This window comes from Magnolia sinica, chromosome 1, assembly GCF_029962835.1.
Source record: "Magnolia sinica isolate HGM2019 chromosome 1, MsV1, whole genome shotgun sequence".
Lineage (NCBI taxonomy): Eukaryota > Viridiplantae > Streptophyta > Magnoliopsida > Magnoliales > Magnoliaceae > Magnolia > Magnolia sinica.
Genome location: NC_080573.1, coordinates 18,009,043 through 18,033,467, shown reverse-complemented (window position 1 = coordinate 18,033,467; position 24,425 = coordinate 18,009,043). Strand labels below are relative to the sequence as shown.

At 39.7% G+C, this 24,425-nt stretch overlaps 1 protein-coding gene, 2 long non-coding RNA genes and 1 pseudogene across 15 annotated transcripts; all 4 read left to right on the top strand.

The window, feature by feature from the left end:
- The first annotated feature begins 14,615 nt into the window (after positions 1 to 14,615).
- Positions 14,616 to 17,132, top strand: LOC131241689 (uncharacterized). 8 transcript variants are annotated; one of them, XR_009169296.1, is made up of 5 exons: positions 14,616 to 15,779; positions 15,912 to 15,944; positions 16,062 to 16,218; positions 16,413 to 16,470; positions 16,614 to 17,132. XR_009169296.1 is itself a non-coding variant. In XM_058240309.1 (5 exons), the coding sequence occupies exons 2-5, from the start codon at positions 16,154 to 16,156 to the stop codon at positions 17,126 to 17,128; spliced, it is 321 nt and encodes a 106-aa protein (XP_058096292.1). In that variant the 5' UTR covers positions 14,616 to 15,944; positions 16,062 to 16,153; the 3' UTR covers positions 17,129 to 17,132. The 8 variants fall into 8 exon arrangements, 1 of the variants encoding a protein (XP_058096292.1); XR_009169284.1 differs by having other exon boundaries at positions 16,405 to 16,470; XM_058240309.1 differs by having other exon boundaries at positions 14,616 to 15,944; positions 16,405 to 16,470; positions 16,822 to 16,856; positions 16,974 to 17,132.
- Positions 17,133 to 17,145: 13 nt separating this feature from the next.
- Positions 17,146 to 20,420, top strand: LOC131241741 (uncharacterized). 6 transcript variants are annotated; one of them, XR_009169307.1, is made up of 3 exons: positions 17,146 to 17,378; positions 17,466 to 18,332; positions 19,600 to 20,209. It is a non-coding gene; the product is annotated as an uncharacterized LOC131241741 (long non-coding RNA). The 6 variants fall into 6 exon arrangements; XR_009169326.1 differs by lacking the exon at positions 17,146 to 17,378 and adding an exon at positions 20,357 to 20,420 and having other exon boundaries at positions 17,388 to 18,332; positions 19,600 to 20,130; XR_009169313.1 differs by lacking the exon at positions 17,146 to 17,378 and adding an exon at positions 20,357 to 20,420 and having other exon boundaries at positions 17,388 to 18,332; positions 19,600 to 20,185.
- Positions 20,421 to 20,459: 39 nt separating this feature from the next.
- Positions 20,460 to 21,622, top strand: LOC131241777 (uncharacterized). The gene is made up of 2 exons (XR_009169349.1): positions 20,460 to 21,288; positions 21,447 to 21,622. It is a non-coding gene; the product is annotated as an uncharacterized LOC131241777 (long non-coding RNA).
- Positions 21,623 to 22,601: 979 nt separating this feature from the next.
- Positions 22,602 to 23,737, top strand: LOC131241673 (G-type lectin S-receptor-like serine/threonine-protein kinase At2g19130; annotated as a pseudogene).
- Positions 23,738 to 24,425: the final 688 nt, after the last annotated feature.

Sequence of the window (24,425 nt, the reverse complement as noted above, 5' to 3'; positions counted from 1 at the left end):
GGATCCAAATATTTGGTGGAGCACACAGTAGGGATTGAATTCTCACCATTAAAAACTAATTGGGGGCCACATGTTTTGGATCAAGCTGCTATTTGTGTTATCCCTTCATCCAACTCTGTGTGAACTTATCAGCCGGTTGGATGGAAAATAAACAGTACAGTGTGCCCTGAGAAGTTTTTATGGTGGGCGTTCACCACTACTGTTTTCATGTAGTGTAGTCTACTTGAGATTTGGATCTGCCTTATTTTTTGGATCATGCTCTTGAATGAATTGGCAAAGCAGCAACTCACCCGCTAATCTGTTACCCCAGCCTCACCTAATCTTCCTCCCCAACTAAGCTGTTACCCCAGCCTCACCTAATCTTCCTCCCCAACTAAGCTGTTACCCCAGCCTCACCTAATCTTCCTCCCCAACTAAGCTGTTACCCCAGCCTCACTTAATCTCGGCCCTCGCATTGATGATTTGATGCCTCAAAATCTGGATGATCTAACAGTGAGGTGACCCACTACCATACAAAACGGTGTGCATTGCAAAAACGTCTAAATCCACATGTTTCTCCTTTAATCTGCCTGATTTTTGGATTGTTTGACTACTACACTTGTTGGACTGGTTAGATGTCTCACACACATGTACACACACACCCCGTGTAGGCCCACAATGCTTGATTGCACACCTTTCTTAAAAAAATGAATAAAGGGTATTTTAGTCATTTCACCACTGGGAAGAAGGTAACTCTAGCTTGTAACCCAGTTAGATGGGTTGTACCATTCAACAGTTGAAAGATAACCCATACAACCAAAAAGAAAAGGAAGAAGAAAAATGAATAAGAAGAAGAGTTAAGACTGGTCACCTATAGCTGGTTGTAAGCTAACTTAACCTACTACAAAGAAGTGAAAGTTTTGATGCGAGAATATTCATTGGCAATGGTCCCTAAGATAAGGCTTCCCAGCGTACCCTTCAGAGAAATTGCACCGGTACCCAGGTCCATTTGGTGCATCATAGCAGTAGTCATTCCTGCTACATACCGGCGTGTCCAATTTCTCAACTTGTTTGCAAGTTGTCCCTGACCGCCCGATCAAGGACCACTGGAACAAGCTTGTTCTTGTTAAAAAAATCAAAATTTTGGATATATGATATGTCGAACTTGAACTGGTCTTAATTGACCAGAAATGCATAGTACACTTTGTTTCCAAAAATCTAGTTTATGCCAAAATCAAGAATTTGGGACGAACTAGATCCGTCGCAAAACGCAATCAACGACGGATCGGATCTGTCGTAACACTGCGACGGTTTCAGTCCATCGCAGATAAACAACGGATCCTATCCGTCGCTGAACTACAAACCCACCTGGATTACTCGTAAACTTTGGCGACGGATATGGTCCATTGCTGATGTTGCGAAAAGCAACAACTTGAATCCATCGTTGATTTTGGACTTGTTCAGAAATTAGCGATAGTCGTTAAAATATCTAGAAATTTATTATTATTATTTTTTTTCAAAGCATTGTATTAGTTGTTTTTTGAATCTGTTGCACCTCATAGTCGTCCAATTTTTTTTATAAGATTCTTTAATAAGAACCTCATTCACAAAATTCAAAAGATTAGATTGGATAAGAAATTGGACTAAATATCATTTTGGGTGTGTTTGGATGCTCAATTGGCCTGAGTAGCAAACTGAACTAAATATATGGTAAATAACCAAAATTGAAGTGTGGCAGCATTGCTTTCCTGCCATGAAGATGTACTTCCAATGAGAACCTCCACAAAAAAAATTCCCTATTTCCTTGGAGTCCATCTCCATCCAATTGTTTTACGGCAACAACCTGCTCAAAGAAGCACACAATCTCATTTCTAAAATACATATGTTTTCCGAAATCTATATTGTATTTTGCATTGATGTTAAGTTCATTTCTCAACGATATGATACAGGCAATCTCAAACTATGCAGAAAAACTCTCATCTTCAACTCAAAACTAAGAGTTTAGCTCCTGAAAATCCATCAAAACCAAGATATATGATCCTAAATTCAGAAAAAGGAACCGACTGACCGAAATAGAAAACTCTAATTCTATATCAATCTGTCAAAATGAAGCAGAACTGTTTATATTCACAAAGAGATGAAGACTGGCACTGATCGGGAAATCGAAACTGTATTATTTTATAACACACCATTTAACCCTTTTAAGCACTAGTCTTTGATAATGAAGATGCCTGACAACATTGAATCCAATTTACATGAATTTCCATGTGATTCATGAAACTCCAACATAGAAATGTTATTGTAATCTAAATATAAGTCATGACAACTCATACTCCAAGAAAAATACCAAATCCCCACAATGGTTGGGGATGCTACTCATTACTCAGCTATTGGAACATCCTGGTTATTGGTGTTAAGCCAAAAAATGATGGTCAAAAGAAAAATATAGCCAACAAGCCATATGTGCATGCAAAGGTCTATCAATGGATGGCTAGGATTGTCCAATGGACGATAATTTTGGCCCAACACCATCCACATTATACCCCAAAACTTTGTGAGCCTCCAAGCAGATTGCACAAGTTCCCTTCACCCCTTCTATAAAGTCGTTCATGTCTACAGAATTGGGCTATTTAAAATACCTACTTCATAAGAAATTTAAAAGTATGCCTTGCATAAAATACTTCGAAGTTTGATTCCATCACACTAAAATTAATTCTCTAGAATAACATAACATTCAGTTAGGTGGACGATTTACAAAAAATAAATAAATAAATAAATAAAGTTTTTTTTTCCATCCATAAATTTCTTTTGTATAGTGTGGCCAAAACAAATTGATTAATAATGAAAAATCATGATATTTGTGCAACCAAACACACCCTAATACATAATTAGAATTAAATAAAATGAGATAAACTCATTTTTAAGTTGCTACTAAAAAGGCATTGAATGTTAACTAGGTACCAAAAAGGCCCTTATCTTACCTTCGAAAAAATGAAAAATAAATAAAATAAAAAGAAAGAAAGAAAGAAAGAAATCAAGTTAATTACCTCCTGGGCTTCTCATCCAGAAACCAATGCCAATACTGGTCGCTAGCAATAATAATAGTTCTTGATTTACTCTTCCCGTCTCTTACATCAACAAGAGACTTTGAATTTAGAAGCACCTGTTTGTAGTGTTAAAAAATAAAAAATATGAATGATGTCTACTTTTACATTTTTTGGTATGAATAATTGAAAAAATAAGGGGCATCGAAACCTTGTGAATATAGCCCAAATACCTAGTTGTCAATGACCATTTTTATTTTTCCACTAGAAGAATTTTAATTTCCCTATTCGAGGCACATATTAATTTGCCTGTCACTACCAATATATAAAAATAAAAATGGTGGAAATAACAAAGGTGAAATGTATTACGTGAGGGATCAATATACTTGTCATAACAAAATAAAATGCAAAGGTTCCCATGAAAAGAGTAGCGAGAAGAGTAGGATAACAGATAAGTCCCTTTTTCATGCACTCGGTAATGGGAGCCATGATCGTGCTAAAACCCCTAATGAACCGACGATAAAAAGTTGTTAGGCCGTGAAAACTTCGCACCTTATGAATGTTCCTTGGTTCTGGCCACTCAACTATGGCCCTGACTTTTTCAGGGTCTACGCGCATCCCCTCAGATGACACTATAAATCCTAAGAACATAAGTTGGCTAGACATGAATGCACATTTCTTAAGATTAGCGTACAACTTTTCCTTCCTAAGGACACTACAGACCTTCTTTAAATGTTTAAGGTGTAATTTCTTAGTGGTACTATAAATAAGAATATCGTCAAAGTACACCACTAAGAATTTTTCCATGAACGACCTCAAAGCTTGTGTCATCACCCGCATGAAAGTACTGGGTGCGTTAGTCAAACCGAAGGGCATGACCAACCACTCATACAACCCATCTTTCGTCTTAAATGCCGTCTTCCACTCATCTCCTGGGCGTATACAGATTTGGTGATATCCACTCTTGAGGTCTATCTTAGAGAATATAGTGGACCTGGCCATCATGTCAAGCATATCATCAAGTCTAGGTATAGGGAACCTATACTTGACAGTAATTTTGTTTATGGCACGGCTGTCCACACACATGCGCCATGTGCCGTCTCTCTTTGCCGTCAACAATGCAGGCACGGCACACGGGCTCATACTCTTTTGGATGAAACCCTTTTGTAGAAGCTCATCAACTTGCTTCTTCAACTCTGCATGCGCTGCATGGTTCATCCTGTAGTGAGGAAGGTTCGGTAGAGTAAACCCTGGGACAAGGTCAATGGCATGCTGTATGTCCCTCATAGGTGGCAACTTATTCGGTAAGTCTTCAGGAAATACATCACTGTATTCCTTCAGGACCGAGGTCACCTCACGGGGCAACTCTGATGGAACCTCAGGTGTAATTTCTCTAGCCACAAGGGCATACACCATAGAATCCTCCTTAGCCTCTTTTTCAAACTCTCTTGCGCTAATTATATGTAAAAACTTAGGTTTGGATTTTTCCATTTCTTTAGGCTCACTTGCCTTCTCATCCTTCTTCTTCCCTAGTGTATTCTCAGGTGGCATGGGATTAAGTTTGATCTTTTTACCATTATAAATAAAAGTACACGCATTCGAACGGCTAAAGATCGTGACATCATTATCAAATAGCCACGGTCTACCTAGGATAATATGTCCCACATCCATAGGTAAAACATCACACCACAGAGACTTTTTGTATGACCCAAACTCGATGGGGACTAGACATTGTTGGGTGACAGGTAGGGATGTCTTGTCAACCCAAGAAACTTTATACAGGTCTGGATGAGGTGTGGATTTTAGTTTTAAGCGATCTAAGGTGCTAGTGGAAATCATATTCTGACAACTTCCACTGTCCACTATCACCTTACAATTCTTTTCACCACACTTGGCAATAATTTAGAAGATAGTGCTTCGACGCCAGTCAGCACTACTTCTAGACTGAGTTAACACACGCCTGACTACTGCAAGCGTTGCTTCTCCATTCACTTCTTCTTCATCAGTAAGTCCTCCTTCAGGGTGATATTCTTCAACTTCATAATCACCCTGGTCATCTCCACCCTCGTGGGACTCGCCTATAACTAAGGCTCTCCCACGGCTCTTCGTAGGACACTGATTAGACATGTGACCAAGGTTGCCACACTCATAGCACCTCACTTGGCTCATGTTACTAGGATCGGCACCAAGAACCCCTTTACCCTTGTCCTCCCTATGCCTAGGCGGAATGGTCGCCTGTGCCCTAGGTTGACTACCAATATTAGGTCTAGTTCCTTGGAAACCAGATCTAGCACTGGAGTCTCGGGACTCAAAACGACGAACGACAGGAGCCTTCAAATATTGCTCTAACTCCTGTACGACTTGATATGCTTCATCTAAGTCCGTTAAGGGCCGAGTAATAAGCTCGCGCTGAAGATCCGCACAAAGGCCCGTCTTGAAACGCGAGAGCGTTACTAGAGGGTCTTCTCGGATATCACATCGCATCACATACTCTTCAAATTTAGCGATGTAGTCAGCGGCAGGCATTGACCTTTGGCGTAAGGATTGCCATTGGTCAAGGAGCTTCTGACAGTATGAGAGAGGAAGGTACTTCACCTTCAACTTCTCTTTCATCTCATACCAATGTGTGATAGGGGCTCTACCAACTCTCTCTATCCTACGCTCAGTGTTGGTCCAGAAGAACTTGGCTTGACCCACAGGCTTCATCTTAGCAAACCGCATTTGACGGTTTTCCGACATGCCATACCACTCAAAGTAGTGGTCCATGTCAGCAACCCAATCAAGGAACGCCTTGGGATCCAAGCGCCCATCAAAACTCGGGGCCTCAACTCTCACGCTCTTCATCGCACGCTCATCTGGATCATAGCGGTCTTGATGACCACATGTGGCTCGTGCCTCTCGCACCACACCACGACCGTAACCACGATCTCTATCCTCACTCCACCACGTGTGGCAGCGCGTTCTTCAATGATTCCTTCCACTTGGGAGTGTGCATCTTCCCCTACAGCGGGGTTTTCCTTTTGTGACGCCTCTAGTTGCTCCACCTTAGTCATAGTAGTAGTAATTTGGTTCTCAAGGTGGGCAAACTCACGCCTTTGACCCGCTTCTAGGGCGGTTATCTTTTGTATCAATTGAGCAAGTTGCTCAGATAACTGCTCGTTATTCATGGTAGGTTGAAGTCCGAAACCTCTACCTCTTCTCGTGGGCATACAATGAAGACTTGAACCAAACTCTACCTAACTAGACTACTAGGTGTTATGACTCTCAAGATGAATGCAATGAATGCAAAACTACTATGAACTGACACAATTAAGTTGAAACAGGAAACAACTCAAATCTGGAAATTTTTCCAGATTAGGAACTTTCTAAAATTGGAAAGTTTCTAAAATTGAAAACTTTCTAAACCCGGAACTTTCCTAAGTTAAACCTAAAAAATCAAAACCCTAATTTGATAACTCGATCTAGACAAAAACCATGCAAGCCTAGGCTTTGATACCAAATTTGACGCAGGATAACCCTAATTATGATGCATGCTCATGGAGATAATAAAACAGCGGAAATAAAAGGAATAAATGATCTAAAATTCTAACAGTAATCATCATAATTGAGAAAATCATAAAGGAAGCATGCAATGGAGCGGGCCATCACTACAACCATGGATTATGAAATTCAATTACTACTTAGGTTGGATCCTGCGAGGGATGAGACCTCCCGATCTTGCATGGTCACACTCAATTGATCAATGAAGATCACTAGTCCGAAGAACTAAGAAGTTTCTCGATTAGGGATTTGAGAATTTGGGGATTTAGGGTTTAGATCGGTTCTCAAGATTTTGATCGAAGAAGGATTAGCCAAAACTGAAAAATAGAAGGAAAAAAATTATTACCTTGAAGAAGTTGGAGGGGCACAAGAAGAAATTAGAAGAAAAAGATCAAGGGCAGAGAAGAAGCACCATTAGAGAGAAGAGAGGAAGGAGGCAACCAAAGGGTTTGCTTTTCATTAATCAATAGTTAAAATTCGAGTTTAGGGTTTTAGCCCACTTAAATAAGCAAATAAAGACATAAAATTACTAAAATACCTCTATGATAAGCAAATAAAGACATAAAATTACTAAAAGACCCCTAACTAAGTCAAAAATGCGCAAATAACATAAGTATGGGAAAGTTTGGGCTCTCGGTCTTCTTTCTCTAATCTTCCTTCACATGTGTCTTCCTTAAGTGGGGTCTTCTATATGTCCAATCACATGTGAAAGGTCTTTAGCTTCTCAATAGTCGCCTATCCACAAGGACGACACTTGTGGTTGGCGCTTTCTTCGTTGGTACACCTTGAATGCGCTTGTATCCGCATCACCTTTTCTCATGTATGTAATGCAAAGTAAATGAGAGTATTATGTGATGTTGGGTGTGTGATGCTGTGTTGAATGTAACCAGCTATGACAGGTTGCCTTGCTTGGATAAATCTGCCTTGATTTTTTCACTCATCGAAGCGTAAATTAATCGACCAGAGTTTTATATGATCAAGGTTTGAATATATGGACAAGCCACAGAGTATACGCTTGTAATCGATTAGGTGCACGATGCTATGTAATCTAATACAGATATATGAGGTAACACAGGGGTTGAGAAGGGAATGTATGTTGCATGATGCTAATGTGGGAATAGTCGTAGTTGATTGAAGATAATTAGATGGCCCGTCGGACTGCGGTGTCGTAAGGGTTAGATTGAATGGCTTGGTGGGTAGGAGTGAGGCTTTGCTTGCTCTGGTGGCTATATGCTTAGATGGATTTGGTTGACCTGGGCTGGACTCTTCTTGTCACTCTCTCCTCTCCTTGGAGGAGGGATGGGATGGCTAAGATGGCTAAAGGGGTTTATGGGATTTTTTGATGCTTTAAATGTAAAGGAGAGGGGGCTATCTATAGCCTCCAAACTCGAGTTTTCTGTAATTCTTGAGAAGTACTCCAAGCTCAAAAATGGCTTAGAAGGCCGGGATTCGAGATTTGCCACGTGGCAGGATTTTGATGGTTGGATTGGCTAGTAAAAGTGTGATTTTATGCCTAAGAGAAGGGTACACATATCTTAGCACCTTACCACACGATTACACCTCATTTCAAGGAGACCTCCACATGAGTTGGAGACCCCTACTAAGGTTCGGGCCCGACATGTGGTCCTCTTTTGGCAGGGGGTCTCCCATAAGCGTGTGGGAGCTTCAGCTCCTTTGGGGTCAAGTCGTTGTCCCTCTAGATCTTTTATGTTCTTCGGGTCTGGGCTTAAGTTTGGTTTGACCTTATGTTGGTTTTGGGCTCATTTTAACTAGATGAGTTGACTTGGTGGGCTGACTCGGTGGGTCGACTCGGCAAATTGACTTGGTGAGTCAAGTTTTGGGTTCTTTAGTTTTAGCTCCCTAGGGTATAGGCTTATAGGGCTAGGGTTTAGGTTTCTTGTGTTAGGGTTTAAACTTAATTGGCTAGGTTTGATTAGGGTTAATTAGAGTTCCTATGATTTAAACTTTTAGTGTTAGGGTTTTTACGGTTCGGTCACTGAGTGGGGTTTGACTAGGTAGAATGGGCAGACTGGGTAGACCGGGTTAGGGTTCCCAGGGCTTAAGCTTATAGAGTTGGGGTTTGGTTGCCTTGGCCCAATCCAATCAGCTTGTTGGCTTGATTTGGGTTGTTTACAATCATATGTATTATAAATTTGATTAGAAAAGGGCAATCATAGGATATTTGGAGAATATTTGTTTCATGTATTATTAGAATCATGCATCATTGTATTATGTTTAGAACACTGAAAAAATAGGTAGGGTGGTCAAGTCCCATGGGTTGAAATTTTCTAGTAGTATAAATAGGTGGAGTGATCTAAACCTTTGAATTGAAAGTTTCTAAAGCTCAATTGGTATAAAGCTTTAATGGTACCTCTTGAAATCTCTACTATTAGGCTAGGTGGACAAGCATTGTTGAGATTGCGAAAGTTCACTGCGAGGTTGGTAGGGTAGTAGTCTGGCTAGATATGAATGGGTTCCTCACTATAAGTCGAGATAGGTGAGCATGTTAGAATTATAAAAAACCATTGTGAGGCCAAGTATTGTATTTGGTAATAGTATTAGCCAACTGGTGTAAACTAGCCCCAACATTCAAAAGATTGAGACATATTGATTATTGTGGATCATTGCATATTTTACTTTCATTCATACTTTATACCATACGCATTAGCATTGATATCTTGTTTTTTTCTCTTCAATGACATCTTCTTCTTTTTTTTTCTTTACTTTTTAAACTTTGCATAAAAATTTATTATGTTTTAAATAAATGTATTTTATTTGGATTGTTTATTGTTACTTTGTAAAACTAGTGATGAGAGAGTTACTCACTAGGCTTTTTGCCTTACCCTTTTGAGATTTTTAAATTGTAGATTTAGGATTGCACCAAAATGCATAAGAAAAGAAAAGTTTAGCTAAAAAATTTATTAGTTACTTTTATTTCTTATATAAGTATAGTTTTTGTTTTTGCAGTTTTTTTTTTTTTTCTTGAAATTATTGTAATAGAGATGGATTATAAATAAAAGATTGATGGTGATTTTAGATCTGGATATTTATTTCTATTTTCAAGTAAGATTAATTAATTGTAGATTCTTTATTCTTCTCTTAATTAAAATTATTTGGATTAGTTTTTGAAAGTTATATATATTGTTTGATGAGCCATGTATGATTCAATGAACATTATGTTATGTATGCATGAGGTTATAAAATAAATATATGATACATAAATCATGCCCTGAAGTATAAGATGGGGTTCGATATATTTTGGGTGTCAGATTTCACAGGTTATCCACCTCCACATACTTTGGCTGTATTGAGATGTGGTAGGATTTGATTAGGCTAAGTGTTTTATAAGAAATGAGGCTGCATAAAGCATGTTTGAAGGGATGCGGATTGAGAGTTCGAGACTGCCTGTTGCTGTTAGACAGTACTTCGTAGGCTCCACTATCCACACCATCCATCTATTTTGGATCATTATTTTAGGACAGATCTAAATAACATGTGAACCACACACCATAAGAAAAGATCAATAATTCAACACCTACAATAAAAGCTTCTAAAGGCTCGTTGTAGTGCTTATTTGCCATCAAACCAGCTGATTAGGTGACACGTACGGACCTGATATCTCTCTCTCTCTCTCTCTGTCTCTCGCTATATATACATAGGAACGCTCACCTGCTCACCAGTTCGCACGGACTTTTAAAGAACTCATCGTATCTGAGAAACCACCGAATCTCTCTCTCTCTCTCTCTCTCTCTCTCTCTCTCTCTCTCTCTCTCTCTCTCTCTCTCTCTCTCTCTATATATATATGTTGAGGCCCTGAGAAATTATTAATGGTGGGCGTTCCATCAACACTGTTTCATGTGGTGTGGGCGATCTGAGATTTGGAGCTGCTTCATATTTGGTCTCTGCCCTAAAATGGGCTGAAATAAATGGATGGACGGCATGGATAAGCCACATGGCACCATCCAGTGGCCAGTCGCTAAGGACAGTTTCAGCATGCAATCCGCGTTAATTTGAAACTTGTCAAGTTAGGACGGCACTCATCTCTTATATCGGCACGTGTGCTACGATCAAATACAAGGGTCAACACGCCATGCACATCCGACAAAAACCCACAAATTCGTCATCCAACGACCAAACAAGGCGGTTGATTGCCTGTGATCTCCGGCCCAGAGATATTACCATGCCGAGGGCTGTGTGGGGTCTACAAAGATGTCCGTGACAAATCTACTCTGTTCATATGTTTTGCAAGATAATAATAGAATAGGATTCTAAAAATCTGGAAGATCTAAAAATAATGTGGACCAAACCACACGAAACAGTGGAGATTGAATGCCAGAGGGTGGTAGAAGCTTTGTACCTAGACGATATTTGTTCCTACAGTTTATCTGAGTGATAATAACACTATGAACGTTTTGGATGGTATATAAACATCATGTCAGGTTTAGGAAAGTTTCGATGGTGAGCGTTTCTGTTCTCACTGTTTCATTGGTGTAGCCCACCTGAGTATTGGATCTGCCTGATTTTTATAATCGCTTTCTATTGTGGTATTTAAAAACAGATGGACGGAGTGTACATGTCAAGGTATCTCTGTGGGCCCCACACATACCAGGGGCACAGGTATATCTTTGTGCCCGGGGTCACACGCAATCCGCTTCCACCAAAAAACGCATCTCCACTAGAAGGTATTAAGTCCCAAAAATCAATTTTCCTCGCCTCTTTGCTGAAAAACCAAATTTAAATCCAAGCAAAAGACCTCTGCTTCTTGTTCATATACCTTGACTCTGAAGCTTTTCCTCTTCATGCAGAGATGGTTACCACAAGTAGACCTTTATTATTTCTTCCTTTTTTTCTTCCTATTCTTCTTCACATTCAAGACCCACATCACCTTGGCAGCTGACACCATCTCTCTAGCCCAACCTCTCACTGGAAACCTTACCATGACCTCCAAAGATGGCAACTTTGAATTGGGTTTCTTCAAACCAGGCCACTCCCAAAACTACTATATTGGCATCTGGGTCAAGAAAGTCTGCCAACAAACCATCGTTTGGGTAGCTTTACTCAAAGTGGTCATGACCCCATCCTTATTTTTGCGTACCTCTGCTCACGGAATTGTCATTGTTCTGGTCTATATTGACGACCTCCTCCTGACTGGTAGTGATGGTACTGGCATTTCGGCTTTAAAGGAAGTTCTGCAATCATCCTTCAAGATGAAAGACCTCGGCCATCTAACATACTTTCTTGGACTTGAATTTTCACATTCCAACCATGGGATCCTGGTCAGCCAGCGTAAATATACCAAGGATCTTCTCGCATTGGCATCATTGACGGATCAAAAGACAGTTCAAACTCCCTTAGAACTTAACGTTCACTATGGTCGTGACAATGGTGATCTACTTGCACAGCCCGACTTATATCGCCGTTTGGTTGGGAGTCTGGTTTACTTAACTATGACTCGCCCTGATATTGCCTACGCTATCCAAGTCGTCAGTCAGTTTGTTTCTGCTCTTCGGATTCTTTATATAACTAAGGTGTTGCGCATCCTACGGTACCTACGTGGAACTCTAGATCGATCACTATTCTTCTCCTCCATGACGACTCTGGACCTTCGTGCTTATTCGGATGCTGATTGGGCCGGTTGCGCTCTCACATGAAGATTTACCACTGGCTACTGTGTTTTTCTTGACACTTTTCTCATCTCTTGGAAGTGTAACAAGCAAGCCACTGTTTCCAAATCAAGCACAAAAGCCGAGAATCGGGCGATGTCCGCTGCGTGTAGTGAGCTTGTTTGGTTACGTGGACTTCTTTTCTGCTTGGGCGTTCCTCTGCAGAATTTTACTCCACTCCATGTTGATAATCTAAGTGCCATTCAGATTGCCTCTAATCCGGTTTTTTATGGACGGACGAAGCATATTGAAGTTGACTGTCACTTTATCCGCAAGAAATTTAGTCTGGGCTTATTTCTCTTTCATATGTTGCATCCCATGATTAGATTGCCGACATTCTCACCAAGTCCCTCACTTCTACACGTCACTCTTTTCTAGTTGGCAAATTATTACTTGTCGATGACCAGTATTAGTTTGAGGGGGGATGTTAGACAACTCACATATCTTGTATAACTAGTATACCTTGTATAGTTTATTTCCATAGGTAGAGGATTCTGAATTTATTGTTTTCCTTGTATAGATGTATGTAATCTCTATATATTCAACCCCATTGGGTTGTCTCAAATACAGAAAACCTTTTAGGTTCACAGTTTACACTATCATTTTAAGAGCCTTGATGAGCACATCAGGGCAGTTCAATCAATGGATATGGTCTAAGGACAAAGAGCAGTGGACTTTGTTTTGGTCTCTTCTAGGAGATCAATGCAAGGCGTATGGTCTTTGTGGGTCTTTTGGCGTATGCAATGCAAACAGCTCACCCTCATGTACATGTTTGCGGGGTTTTCATCCACTATCTTCGAAAGATTGGGAGATGGGTGACTGGAGCGGCGGTTGCCAGTAATAACAACTCCATTGGTGGAGAAAAAGATGCGTTTCTTGTGATGACCAACATGTGATTGCCATTAAATTGACAGTCCTTAACAGTGATAAAAGCGCCCCTAATAACTATATTTTTTGTAGTGTGTTCTGCTTATGCCTACAACAGTAGTGGGTGTTTTATATGGAATGGAGATTTGTTGAATCTTCAACAACTATCGAACACTGATGTTGAAGGAAGAGACACTACAAAACATACCAGTATTAGGGGCGTTTTTATCACAGGCGGCCACAACAAACCGCCACTTTAGATGAAAATCAGGGGTGTTTTTATGTAGCCGCCCCTGTAGAGTGAATCCACTGCCGCTCCTTCCAAATAAAAAAACCTAAAATCTAATTTTTACCCCCCAAATCGCGCGCCCTCTCCAAATCGCGTTTCTTCTCTCCCGCGCGCCTCCTCTCCCAAAACCCTTCTCCCCTCTTCTCTCCTGCCTCTTCTCTCTCAAAACCCTTCTCCCCTCTTCTCTCATCCCTTCAATAACCGACCAAAACTCTCTCTCTCTCTCTCTCTCTCTCTCTCTCTCTCTCTCTCTCGTTTCAGTAGCCCGTGGTACCATTTTAAAATGTAGTCACCAACCCTTCCGCCATACATGGGGCCCACTCTGTGTAGGTCAGAATCACTCATCTTTAAGGCCCCCACCATGGACGGTCCGCCATGCTAGAATCGCCCTATTGGGTTGGTGACTTTTCGCTTCTCGATGATGAATCTCCTGCCATTTCATCGTCATCCATCCATTTGCATTGGGTGTAAGGGTCGGATGAATCACATAATCCATGGTGCCTTCCATGGTTCAGGACACTCGATTAACAGCTCCAACAGGTAGGGTGTAGGCCACAATGTCTGCTGCACCTCTTCCCATAGACTACCATTTCATGTGCTCCTATTGATGGTGTACCTTTTTCTCCCCTATTTGGGTCTTTCTCGAAACCCCTGAAAATCAAATTTCCATTTCTTCCCCCTTTTCTAACCTACAGGTGCTCTTGCTGATGGTGTACCTTTTTCTCCCCTATTTGGGTCTTTCTCAAAACCCCTGAAAATCAAATTTCCATTTCTTCCCCCATTTCTAACTTACAGGATCTCAAGAAGATCCAGCGTCATCGGCTCGCCCAACCCCGGCCTCGGTACTTCTCTCACTTCGATTTTTGATCCTCTTTTTATTTTATTTTTCTCTTGTTGATTTGTTGGATTCTTGAAATTTCTGAAAAATAATTAGAATAAAACAGGAATGTCAAGCAAGTGGACATGATGAGGTACCTGCAAATGCATGGGCAGGTGTGTGTGTGTGTTTTTTTAATTATTATTATTATTTTATTTGTCTTTGTTGAGTTTTGATGGTGGATCGGTTTTGGAAGAGCAAGGCCTTCATTAGGGAGGAAGCCGCGGAACCCCTGTAGGTTCAGGCCGGGGACTGTGGGTCTTCGGGAGATACAGAAGTATCAGAAGTCCTGTGAGCTGTTGATACCCGCAGCTCCTTTCCTTCGATGCGTGGGTATTTGTCTGTTCACCCATTGCTTTTGTTTGGTTTGGATGGTCATGATTGTTTGATCAGCCATATGACACTGTTAGGACTGAATGGGCGGTTCAGATTGATGGATTTGACTATTTGAGCATTCAGTACATTTAGTGCCCATTTGGATTGTTGTATTGGTCAATCCAGGATTGGCAATGCTTGCAGTTCAAACAATTTTTTTTGTGCTAATCCAGTTAAAAATGCATGTATTGGTCCGTTTTGTATTGACCAATACAAGGTTCCAAATGGTCTCTTGCAATGCTTGGCTTGAATGATTGTTGTTTTAGTTTTGGCATGTATGTCTGGATATTTTGGCTATAGCTTCCTACTTGGATTCGACTTTTACAATGTTAGCTTGAACTATTGATGTTTTAGTTTGTGTGAGCGTGCTTTGGCCTTAACTTCCTACTTGAATATAGAACTTGGGAGTCTTGGGCTGTAAGCTCTTTTAATGCTCTAAAACAGGGTGATTTTCACACACACATTTCTTCAAAAGGTCCCATGACAGTCTTCAAAAGTTGTGACTTGAAAGTCATAGGTTTGGTTGATTGGACCAATCGATTAATAGATTCCTACTTGGGAGGTTGTAATTGGGCAAGGCTTGCTTTGTTAGAAAGGTTTTCCTACAACGTATATTCCATGTAATGGTGAAAGTTTCATCTGCAAGTTCTTTGTAGTCTCCTAATCCAATTTTTTAGGAAAGTAGATGCCTCCCTTGCTCATTTGCTCATAGATGTGCTCTTGTGATTTGATTTTGTTCTCTATCTCGAGGTTTGGTTACTAATCTGGTCAACCTCAATCCAACTCAAAACAAAATCATAGTGAAACACAATTAAACTTCTTTGATACCATTTTACATGTCAGAAATATAAAAGCACAAGAACATTTTATATTAAAAGAACTTGAGAACTCTACAAAAGGTTAGTGCTCTGAGGTGCACAAACCGCTACAACATGGCTAGCTTATACAACTTAGGCCCCCTGAAATCAACGAGTGTCTTCGGCTATTCTCCATGAATCCAGTGGGGATTAAACAACAATGTACTAATATAAACACATACTAGGTCTCTGTTTTCAGTATGGTGTAGGAGGACAGACGAGCTTGTTGATGGCTAGGTTTTGGAAGCCTTTGGAGTAGACCCCATCAAGGGGTTTACAGATTTTCAGGTATTGGCTTGAGTTGCAGTCTACTTTGTAATTTCCGTGACTCTATTCGTCATTTTTAAACTGAGGAATTTGGGTTCTTGATGGTTTAGCTAGAGCTTCATTCTGAATCTTGTCTTTATTATGTTTATGCAGGTGGTGGAAAATGCAAAAATCTAGGCAGAAACTGTATGGATTTTTAAAAAAAAATAAATCCGGTCTTTTTTAATGGCCAGAGAGAGTTCTATATTACAACGGTTGTTTTACTGTATAGCTAATTTCATTTTTTTGCTGACATTGTTGTAGGAGGCAGCCATGATACGATTGGATATGAGTGAATATATGGAGCAGCAAAGAAATTAGTTGTCCTACTAGCTAGATGCTTTTAGCCATGGTCCATGCAAAGCAGGACCAGATTAGGTGGATGGTCCCAATCCAGGGTCTCCCTTCTACATTTACAGAGGTGGAATCAACTGCCATTCATAGGCAATTTTATAGAGGTGCACTTGTCTCTACCAGCTCATCTAACAAGCAGTAGACATCCACTAGTACTTTCAATATTCTCAACCAGGTGGTTATTTTTGAGGTTGAGCATATTCATAGGTTGAGCACCCTGTAATTGAGATGATTGTTTGCCAACACCTTGTAGAGTGACAGATCCATGTAGCAAATGGAGAACCTCTTCCCTTGACTCAGTTACAAGTGCCTTTATAAGGTAATTGCTATCAAAGAAGCAGTACTTGACATCAGACATGAGCTAGAAAAGTATGCTGCACGATATGTTAATTTGAATCAATTAACCATTCCTCACTAGAATTGTTCGGAATTCCACATCAACTTTTATTTCACTTTTGTCAGATATGACTTGGCTTCTAGCATTGTCAAACCTGATTTTACTTTCTTTCCCCTTTTCTAGTGCCTACTTTTCTTGCACATGGTTGCAAGTTTCATCATTCTTGAATATGAAGCAATTACAAGTAACCAAGATATCAGAATCATCAAAGAATGCATGAAATGATCCCAATTTTCAGAAATTTACTAAAAACCAATCTTGTTTCATTTTCAGCATTAACTCCATTCGGAATTATCACAACACAACAGGTTGGGCCTTTGTCAGTGTCATTTTATACAGGTGTTGAGAGTTCCAACTCCATAGAAGCAGAAACTTGTACTTGAGACACCTACCCATTTCATGAAAATGTGTGTTTTTTTTTTCAGCTCACATCATCCAGATAATTGTTCTACTTGACTGTTGTGGGCTTAAAATCATTGAGGTGTATTCAATTCAGCAATCAACAAAGCAGTTGCCTGGTGTTGTTGGGTTCAGGTTGTCTGGAAAATTGAACACAATGGTGTTACAGCTACCGACTTAGTTTTAACTGTACATTTTCATGGAGTTGAATAGATTAGGCCGCAGGCTTTCTGTTCCATTTATTCTGATGTAAATCTGTTGTTCTAAATCTTTACTTTTCTCATATAAGTGGGGGCATGGGTGAATTATCATTGGCTGATAGGGCTACTATTGCTAATATGTCTCCTGAATATGGAGCAACCATGGGTTTCTTTCCTGTAGATCATGTCACTCTACAATCTCTCACGCTAACAAGATGAAGTGATGAAACTGTAAGTATTGTACTTGTGAATGTTTTGACTGGGGAATGGGGGGATTAGAAATTTGGTTGATGGGGAAACCACCCTCTTATATACCAGGTGGCAATGATAGAAGCCTATCTGAGAGCAAACAACATGTTCGTTGACTACAACGAGGTATACATCTTTCTTAACCATTCAGTTTTAATTGAGCATTTGACTCTGAAATGTAATTGATTTCTTTTTGTGGATCCATCCTAAAAAAGAGAGTATATTCATCTTATCTAGATCTGGACCTTGCAGATGTTGAACCCTGCATCTCAGGTCCAAAGCAGTATGTTCGTGTTAGTTTAATCCTTGTGCTATATTCACTCAGTTGTTGAATCATTATATTCAAGTTGGAGATATTGCAGGAAAGGTATTGTATTTGGGTCAGTAGGCGTTTAGACTGAGCTTCTCTTGTTTTTGGTATGACTTCGTTATATGGCTTTAAAGTCGCTAGTATGGAGTTATTATGGAAAATTTGTTGTTATTTTTTATTGAATAAATTAGTTTCACCAAGTTAATGAGGGCTGCCTGTCATGCAATTCCTCTGGCTTGTTAATGGTTGGAAAAAAAGACAGTTATATTTTTTTCTTGTTTATAATTCCTCTTGCTTGTTAATGCTTGTTGAAGGTCTCCTCTTTTGTGTATGGTCATCTTCATAGGAGAGGCCATTTCATGTGTCGCTCAATGTCCTAGACACTTACCGTTTCTGAAAAGTGGGGAGGAAAAGATTGAAAACAGGTGAATTTTGACTGTGTTTCCTTATTGTTTCTGAAATTTTGCTTGTGTTTCACCTACTAAACTTTTTTTCTCTCCTCACGTGGTTGATAATCTTCATGATTTTGTTTGACTGTAATGTTTTCGATCTGATGTGTAATCTGTATTCTAGTAGACATGTCGGAAGGAGTGCTGCGAACTCTTTCTCTGCAAGCATTAGGCCTGGTACTTGCCAATTCTGTAACATCGTTCAATACGTCGCTTTGCAATTTTATATAGCCTTCCTCTTACATCACAATTTAATCTTCTCACTAGAGTTTATGGATATTTAATGCTGGCCCATTGTTCCTGCTTGTAGATATTGTCTAAGTATAAATACTCTTAGTTGATGTACTCTGATTTTTCACTTCTATGTTAGAATTCATGTTGAGTGGACTGTTCATGCAAATTTTTGTCATGTTAAGACAAGTTTGCTGGACTAAATGCTGATTTAACTATTTATAACTTGATTAGAAAAGAAAAGGAAAAAAAATCGGTTTGAGAATGGCTAGATCCTAAGTAACTTGAACACAGTCACATGCATCACAAAGGCAACGTGAGATATTATCTTTTTTAATTAATCAATTGCCTCAACTCATTTTCCCATAAAATTTGAGTAGGGTCACAAATGAGTTGGTTTTGGTTACTTATTTCAAAATGTAGGACTACATGGAGAAGGAATTGGTCCAAGTATGAAGTACCACTGTACGAAATCAGAGAATTAAGAGACTTGAACACAATGGAAGTGAAGACAGTACAATGAAATAATTACAAAAAGATGAAAGTGGCCATCAGTCAGGGGTTGGAAACTAAATTATGATGGTTCTCATTGGAGGTCAAAATGGTGGTTATAAGAAATGACATGGGTGAATTCTGGTCTCTGTGAGTGCTCGAAAGCCATGCCAATCCAACCATCAAGTGGGCCCCCACTTGATTTGGAGGTTTTCGGATGGTTTTCCATTGTTTTCTTTTGTGTGGCACACATGATAATCATATGGGCATGATCTTTGGGCCATTCTATTTCATGGTGGTACAATCCTATTGGATGGATTGGATTGGATGACTAACATACACCAAGGTGGGCCCCAGCACAGCTAGTTGTACATTTTTTCATTATAGAGTCTCAACAATCAACATTATCCTTTGCTTCAATTTGATCTTTTGAGGAAAATAAACTGTGATGATTGTGCGGGCCATTTTCAATAATTCATCTATAGCTTTGATGAGAAGAAATATGGTTAGTTGCATGTTGGATTGATGCATGTGGTTAGATTGACTATATTTTTCAGCCAAGGACAAGATATCTTCTGTCTTTGTTGAAAGTCAAATTTGGGTGCATTTAATTTCCATAATACTGTTTCTTTGCTGATGATTTCTGCTACCATCTTGTTGATCTCTTCATGGTGATTTTTGTGAGGTTTATTTATTTATTTATTCATTGTGGTTTTCCTAGGTTTTCATCAATTGCCAATGTGGGCCACATTCAAATTATAGAAATACAATGACGACCATGACTTCTTGCCAATGGATGCAAGTTTTTCTAATTGATGGATCTACATCAGTTTTGTAGCCAGCTTTTGACCTTAGGGGGTGCATATGTATATTTGTGTAACGTTTTGTAAACAGAATAAATTACTACATTTTGTTGTGTAAATAGACAAGTCACTCATGGCACTCTTTCACCATTTATTTTTCTTGCTGGATGAAATTGGGTGTTGATATTCAACTTGGGATGGCAATCGATAGTACAAAGGCTACACTAGCAGTGAAACGGAGGCTTGCCTGTGAGATGGTGAAGTACTGGCATATCGCTTGCCAATGTTTCAGATTCATCTAAAACCAAAGGTCCTATCCATTGAATATTAGATAAATGATTATGATTGTCTTGTCATGTTATTTCTTTTTCAGGATCTCGATTGGAAAATGGATCTGTTTCAGTTAAAAGCAAGTTTGATGATAAAATAGAGGCCGCTTCAGCTAAAATGTACTTCCATTATTATCAGTACCCATGCCATGTTGCTTTTTCTTATTTATGCACTGTATGCAGTTCTTATCTTCTTCTTCTTCTTTTAATGAATAACAAGGATTTAATAGAAAAACAAGTGGAGATACAACCAACAAGAACTAAAGATCCTTGAAAGAGAAAAAAGGTACTTGCATCTAGTTAAACCATTACTAGCTTGTTTGACTACACCCCTCTTTGCTTGCAGGTTATGCAACGAGACTATAAGCTGAGTTCATATTCTTTGAATTCTGTTTCTGCACACTTTCTCGAATTCTGTTTCTGCACACTTTCTCGCAGAGCAGGTGAGGGCTATCCTTTTGTTCTGTTCTTCTACGTAGAGATATTATCATGAATTATTTGCTACAAGCTCTTTAGAGCAGTACTTCCCATCAGTTGCTCAGAGTGATGTGATTGCTAATATTTAAATCAAGCTCTTTTGGACTTTGTTTCATTGACCGTTGTAGGCTTCCCTTGTTTCCATAAATTATGGTCAATCCAGCAATCTCCTTAGGTATGAAACCATGGAAGTGGTACATTAAAACAGAACTGTTGTCAAGCCAGGCCGGTCCATTCATCTAGTAGGGCAGCATGTGTTTGAGGCTAATGGTAAGAAATTAGATGAAACAATGGTTATATTCAATGCACTCTTGTGAAATACCTGACGATGGACCTTGATTTTTTAGCCAGTCATTGTTCACAGTGATTAACAGCTGATGACCCAGCTATCCCCCACTATATATGAACCCCACCTACTTAGTAGCCTTGATATTTGTTTCTATGTTCTTGATTTTGTCAGTGATTTTGCTGATGATGGCAGGTGGTCAGGTGTTTACTGATAGAGTCATTCCTAGAATCGGCCCTGAATGAACAGGCAGGCAAGATGTTACTTGAGAATTACGAGTGTGCAAGGCATGCCAGGTGAGGCCCCACCAAGACCGAGGAGCAAGATGGATTCACTCATTTTTATACCAGACCTTGTTAAAACCACAAAGGCTGAAGAGTCTATTGCCGTTGTTGGGACAACCATTGCCAGTATCTCAGTCAGAAGAATAGAAATTTATTGAACAAGAAACAGGCAAGGAAATTGAGATTGAGCCTAAAAATGCAAGCGTTCAGAGGCGAGTTGACCTTTATAAGGTATACCCTGATTTCTTCATCCAACATACAATTACATTACATGCATGCATATATTTTGCCCATGGGTGCATATGCATGCATGCTTTTGATTTATGGTCAGCATTTACAGTCAATATATTGCATCTTCCATTGACATGCTAAACCCAATCTTGTTTCAGGAACCTATCATGCTGCAGTTGTTGAGAACCGTGCAGATTTCCATGGTCGTGTGGTGGTTGATGTTGGTGCTGGTAGTGGTATTCTTTCATTATTTGTTGTGTAAAGATGTTGTGGGTGGAAGGCTAGGAAAAGAAAACATTTGTAGTTTGTTTTAGTAAATTAATTGTTTTGTTGATATTGTGCTGATTATTGTCTTGATGAATGTTAAATGGGTGAAATATGTACAGGTTCAATCTTTTGTTGATAGAGAAATAAGGTTAAAAGTGAATTTAGCCTCAGTTGATGCCAACAAAGGCTAAATCCATCTTTAGTCTCAGTTTTGCCTTAGTTACCTAAACTGAGACTACAACTCCCCTGGCTAAAGGATTTAACCTCGGTTATTGAGAACCGAGGTTAAAAATAAATTTTCCTTCAATTGGAGGCAACTGAGGCTAAAATTTTGATTTAGCCTCATTTCAAGAAAACTAAAGCTAAAAAGGTTCTTTTAGCTTCACTTGAAGAATCGAGGCTATAAAAGTCATTTTAGCATCAGTTGCTAAAACTGAGGCTAAAGCCTTTACCCACTGGTGTTTCACCCTCGGTTTGGATAATTGAGGCAAAACTGAGGCTAAGGGCTTTAACATCAGTTTTTAACCTTTTTAGCCACAGTTTTGAATAGAGGCTAAAGTCCTCTTTTCTTGTAGTGTTTAGTGGCGCTTTGATATGTCTAAACGACTTTTCCTTAGGCCTTTACTGGCGTTTTTGTGTATCTTTTCCCGGCATTGTGGCAACCTTTTGCGGTGCTTTTTACAGCTTTATTGGCATTTTTTCTATATCTTATCGGTGTTTGTTACAACTTTTATTGGCGCTTCGTACAGTTTTTATCGGCGTTTCGTACATACCGGCGTTTTAAACAGTTTTTAGCGGCGCTTTTATAGTTTTTACCGGCAGTCTACAGAGGTGCCGGTGAAGAATAATAAGCGCCGGTAAATGTTTCTGTTTTAGTGGCAGCCATAAAAAACGCCAGTAAAGAGTTCTGACCGCTCGTAAAAGATTTAGCGACGCCCCCTTAGTGGCTCGAGTATGACCGCCGGTAATGATTTTACCGGCGGTTTCTTGGCTTTTTAGGGGTGTTTCTAGCCACCGGTAAAGCCAGATTTTCTTGTAGTGAGCTCTTTTTCTCTGTCTTGCAGGATGGAGTAGTCATAAGGGAGTGGCAGCTGGGGTTATTGTAGTCGGTAGCATTGGGGTGGTAGCTTTTTCTGTAATTGTTTTGGTGATGGTTTGGAGATGCCAAAGGAAATTACCAATTCATGGATCAAGAGCAGTTACCAGTTCTTTGGTTTCGTTCAGGTATACAGCTTTACGAAGTGCGACAAATGATTTCGTGGAGAAGTTGGGTGGAAGAAGCTTCGGTTCTGTTTTCAAAGGGACTTTGCCTGATTCTTCTGTTGTAGCTGTGAAGAAACTGGAAGGCCTTAGACAAGGGGAGAAGCAGTTCCGGTCGGAAGTGAGCACGCTTGGGATGATCCAACACGTTAATCTGGTTTGCCTTCATGGGTTCTGTTATGAAGGCAGTAAAAGGTTGCTGGTTTATGATTTCATGCTGAGTGGGTCTTTAGATTCTCATCTGCTTAGGAAGGATTCCAACATCTTAGATGGAAGACAAGGTATCAAATTGCACTCGGAACTGCTAAAGGATTAGCTCATCTCCATGAGGAATGCAGAGAATGCATAGTACATTGCGATATCAAGCCTGAAAACATACTTTTGGATGTTGTGTTTCATCCCAAGGTGGCAGATTTTGGCATGGCGAAGCTTGTGAGCAGGGATTTCAGCCGAGTACTGACGACCATGAGAGGAACTATAGGGTATCTTGCTCTAGAATGGTTTCATGGGGTAGCTATAACTGCGAAAGCTGATGTTTACAGTTACGGAATGATGATTTTGGAACTTGTATGGGGCAATAGAAACACCAAACATTCTGGAATTTCTGTGGCTGGTTATTTCCCTGTTTGGGCAGCAGGCAAGATCAAAGAAGGTGATATGCTCTGCTTATTAGACCACAAATTGGAGGGTAATGCTGACATGGAAGAACTCAACAGAGCTTGCAGATTTGCTTGTTGGTGCATTCAAGAGAACGAAGCATCTCAACCATCAATGGCTCAGGTTGTTCAAATTCTGGAGGGTGTTTTAGAGGTGAGTGTACCGCCGATTCTTAGATTTCTTCAAAATCTCTTAGACAATAAGATAGGAACTTAACTCACACTGTAAGTAGGGCTAGATAGATTTCCAAGAGTGCTTTCCACCATTCCTTAGTGGTGACTCATTCACTTTACAGAGCATACATGCATGGTAGATGTATCACCATTATCTAAAGCAGTGAAGAGGGTGTTTTTTTTTTTTTTTTTGGTCTCCAGTTCGTTAGTAGATATGGTAGATTCAGCATTGTGTATGAGTCAAATGTACTGTTCTCTGACACGCGGGATTCCATACATGCAGTGACAATTTTCAATGAGCCAGCCTGATTATATGTTAGGCTTCACCTTGGATGAGGGACAACTGAAGAGTCCCATTTGTAATTTCAATCCTTCCATCATTGAAGTCTGATCCATTTAATTTTGGAAAATCTCTTAACTTACTTTTTGTAGGGCAATTGTTTAAAAGGTTATGATCTTCCAATCTTGAAGATTTTCGTGGTAATATAGGATTAGAGCAAGCATGTTCCTCTTATAAATGAACCAAGAAGAAGTCTAAAGGGGAATCAATAAAAAATCAGTATAGTTCGATCAATCGAAGTCGATCGAGTGGAGATTGGTTGAGTTGACCGTTTGATGGAAATTCGGATTTAGGTAGCTTGCTGGACATCTTTCGCTCAATTCGATCGATCGACCGATCGGGATGATTGATAGATGGAAATTCGGTTTGAGGTGAAAGCTTGCTGGACATTTTTTATTTAGTTTGATTGATCTGTATGAATAAATACAATTTTTGAGTTT

Excerpts from the sequence above, each read along its gene's own strand:
- LOC131241689 (XM_058240309.1), top strand. The coding sequence starts at position 16,154 with ATGCAAAGCAGGACCAGATTAGGTGGATGGTCCCAATCCAGGGTCTCC. Across the intron at positions 16,471-16,821 it reads GTTACAAGTGCCTTTATAAG|CATTAACTCCATTCGGAATT; the intron begins GTAATTGCTATC and ends TTTCATTTTCAG. Across the intron at positions 16,857-16,973 it reads GAATTATCACAACACAACAG|CTCACATCATCCAGATAATT; the intron begins GTTGGGCCTTTG and ends TTTTTTTTTCAG.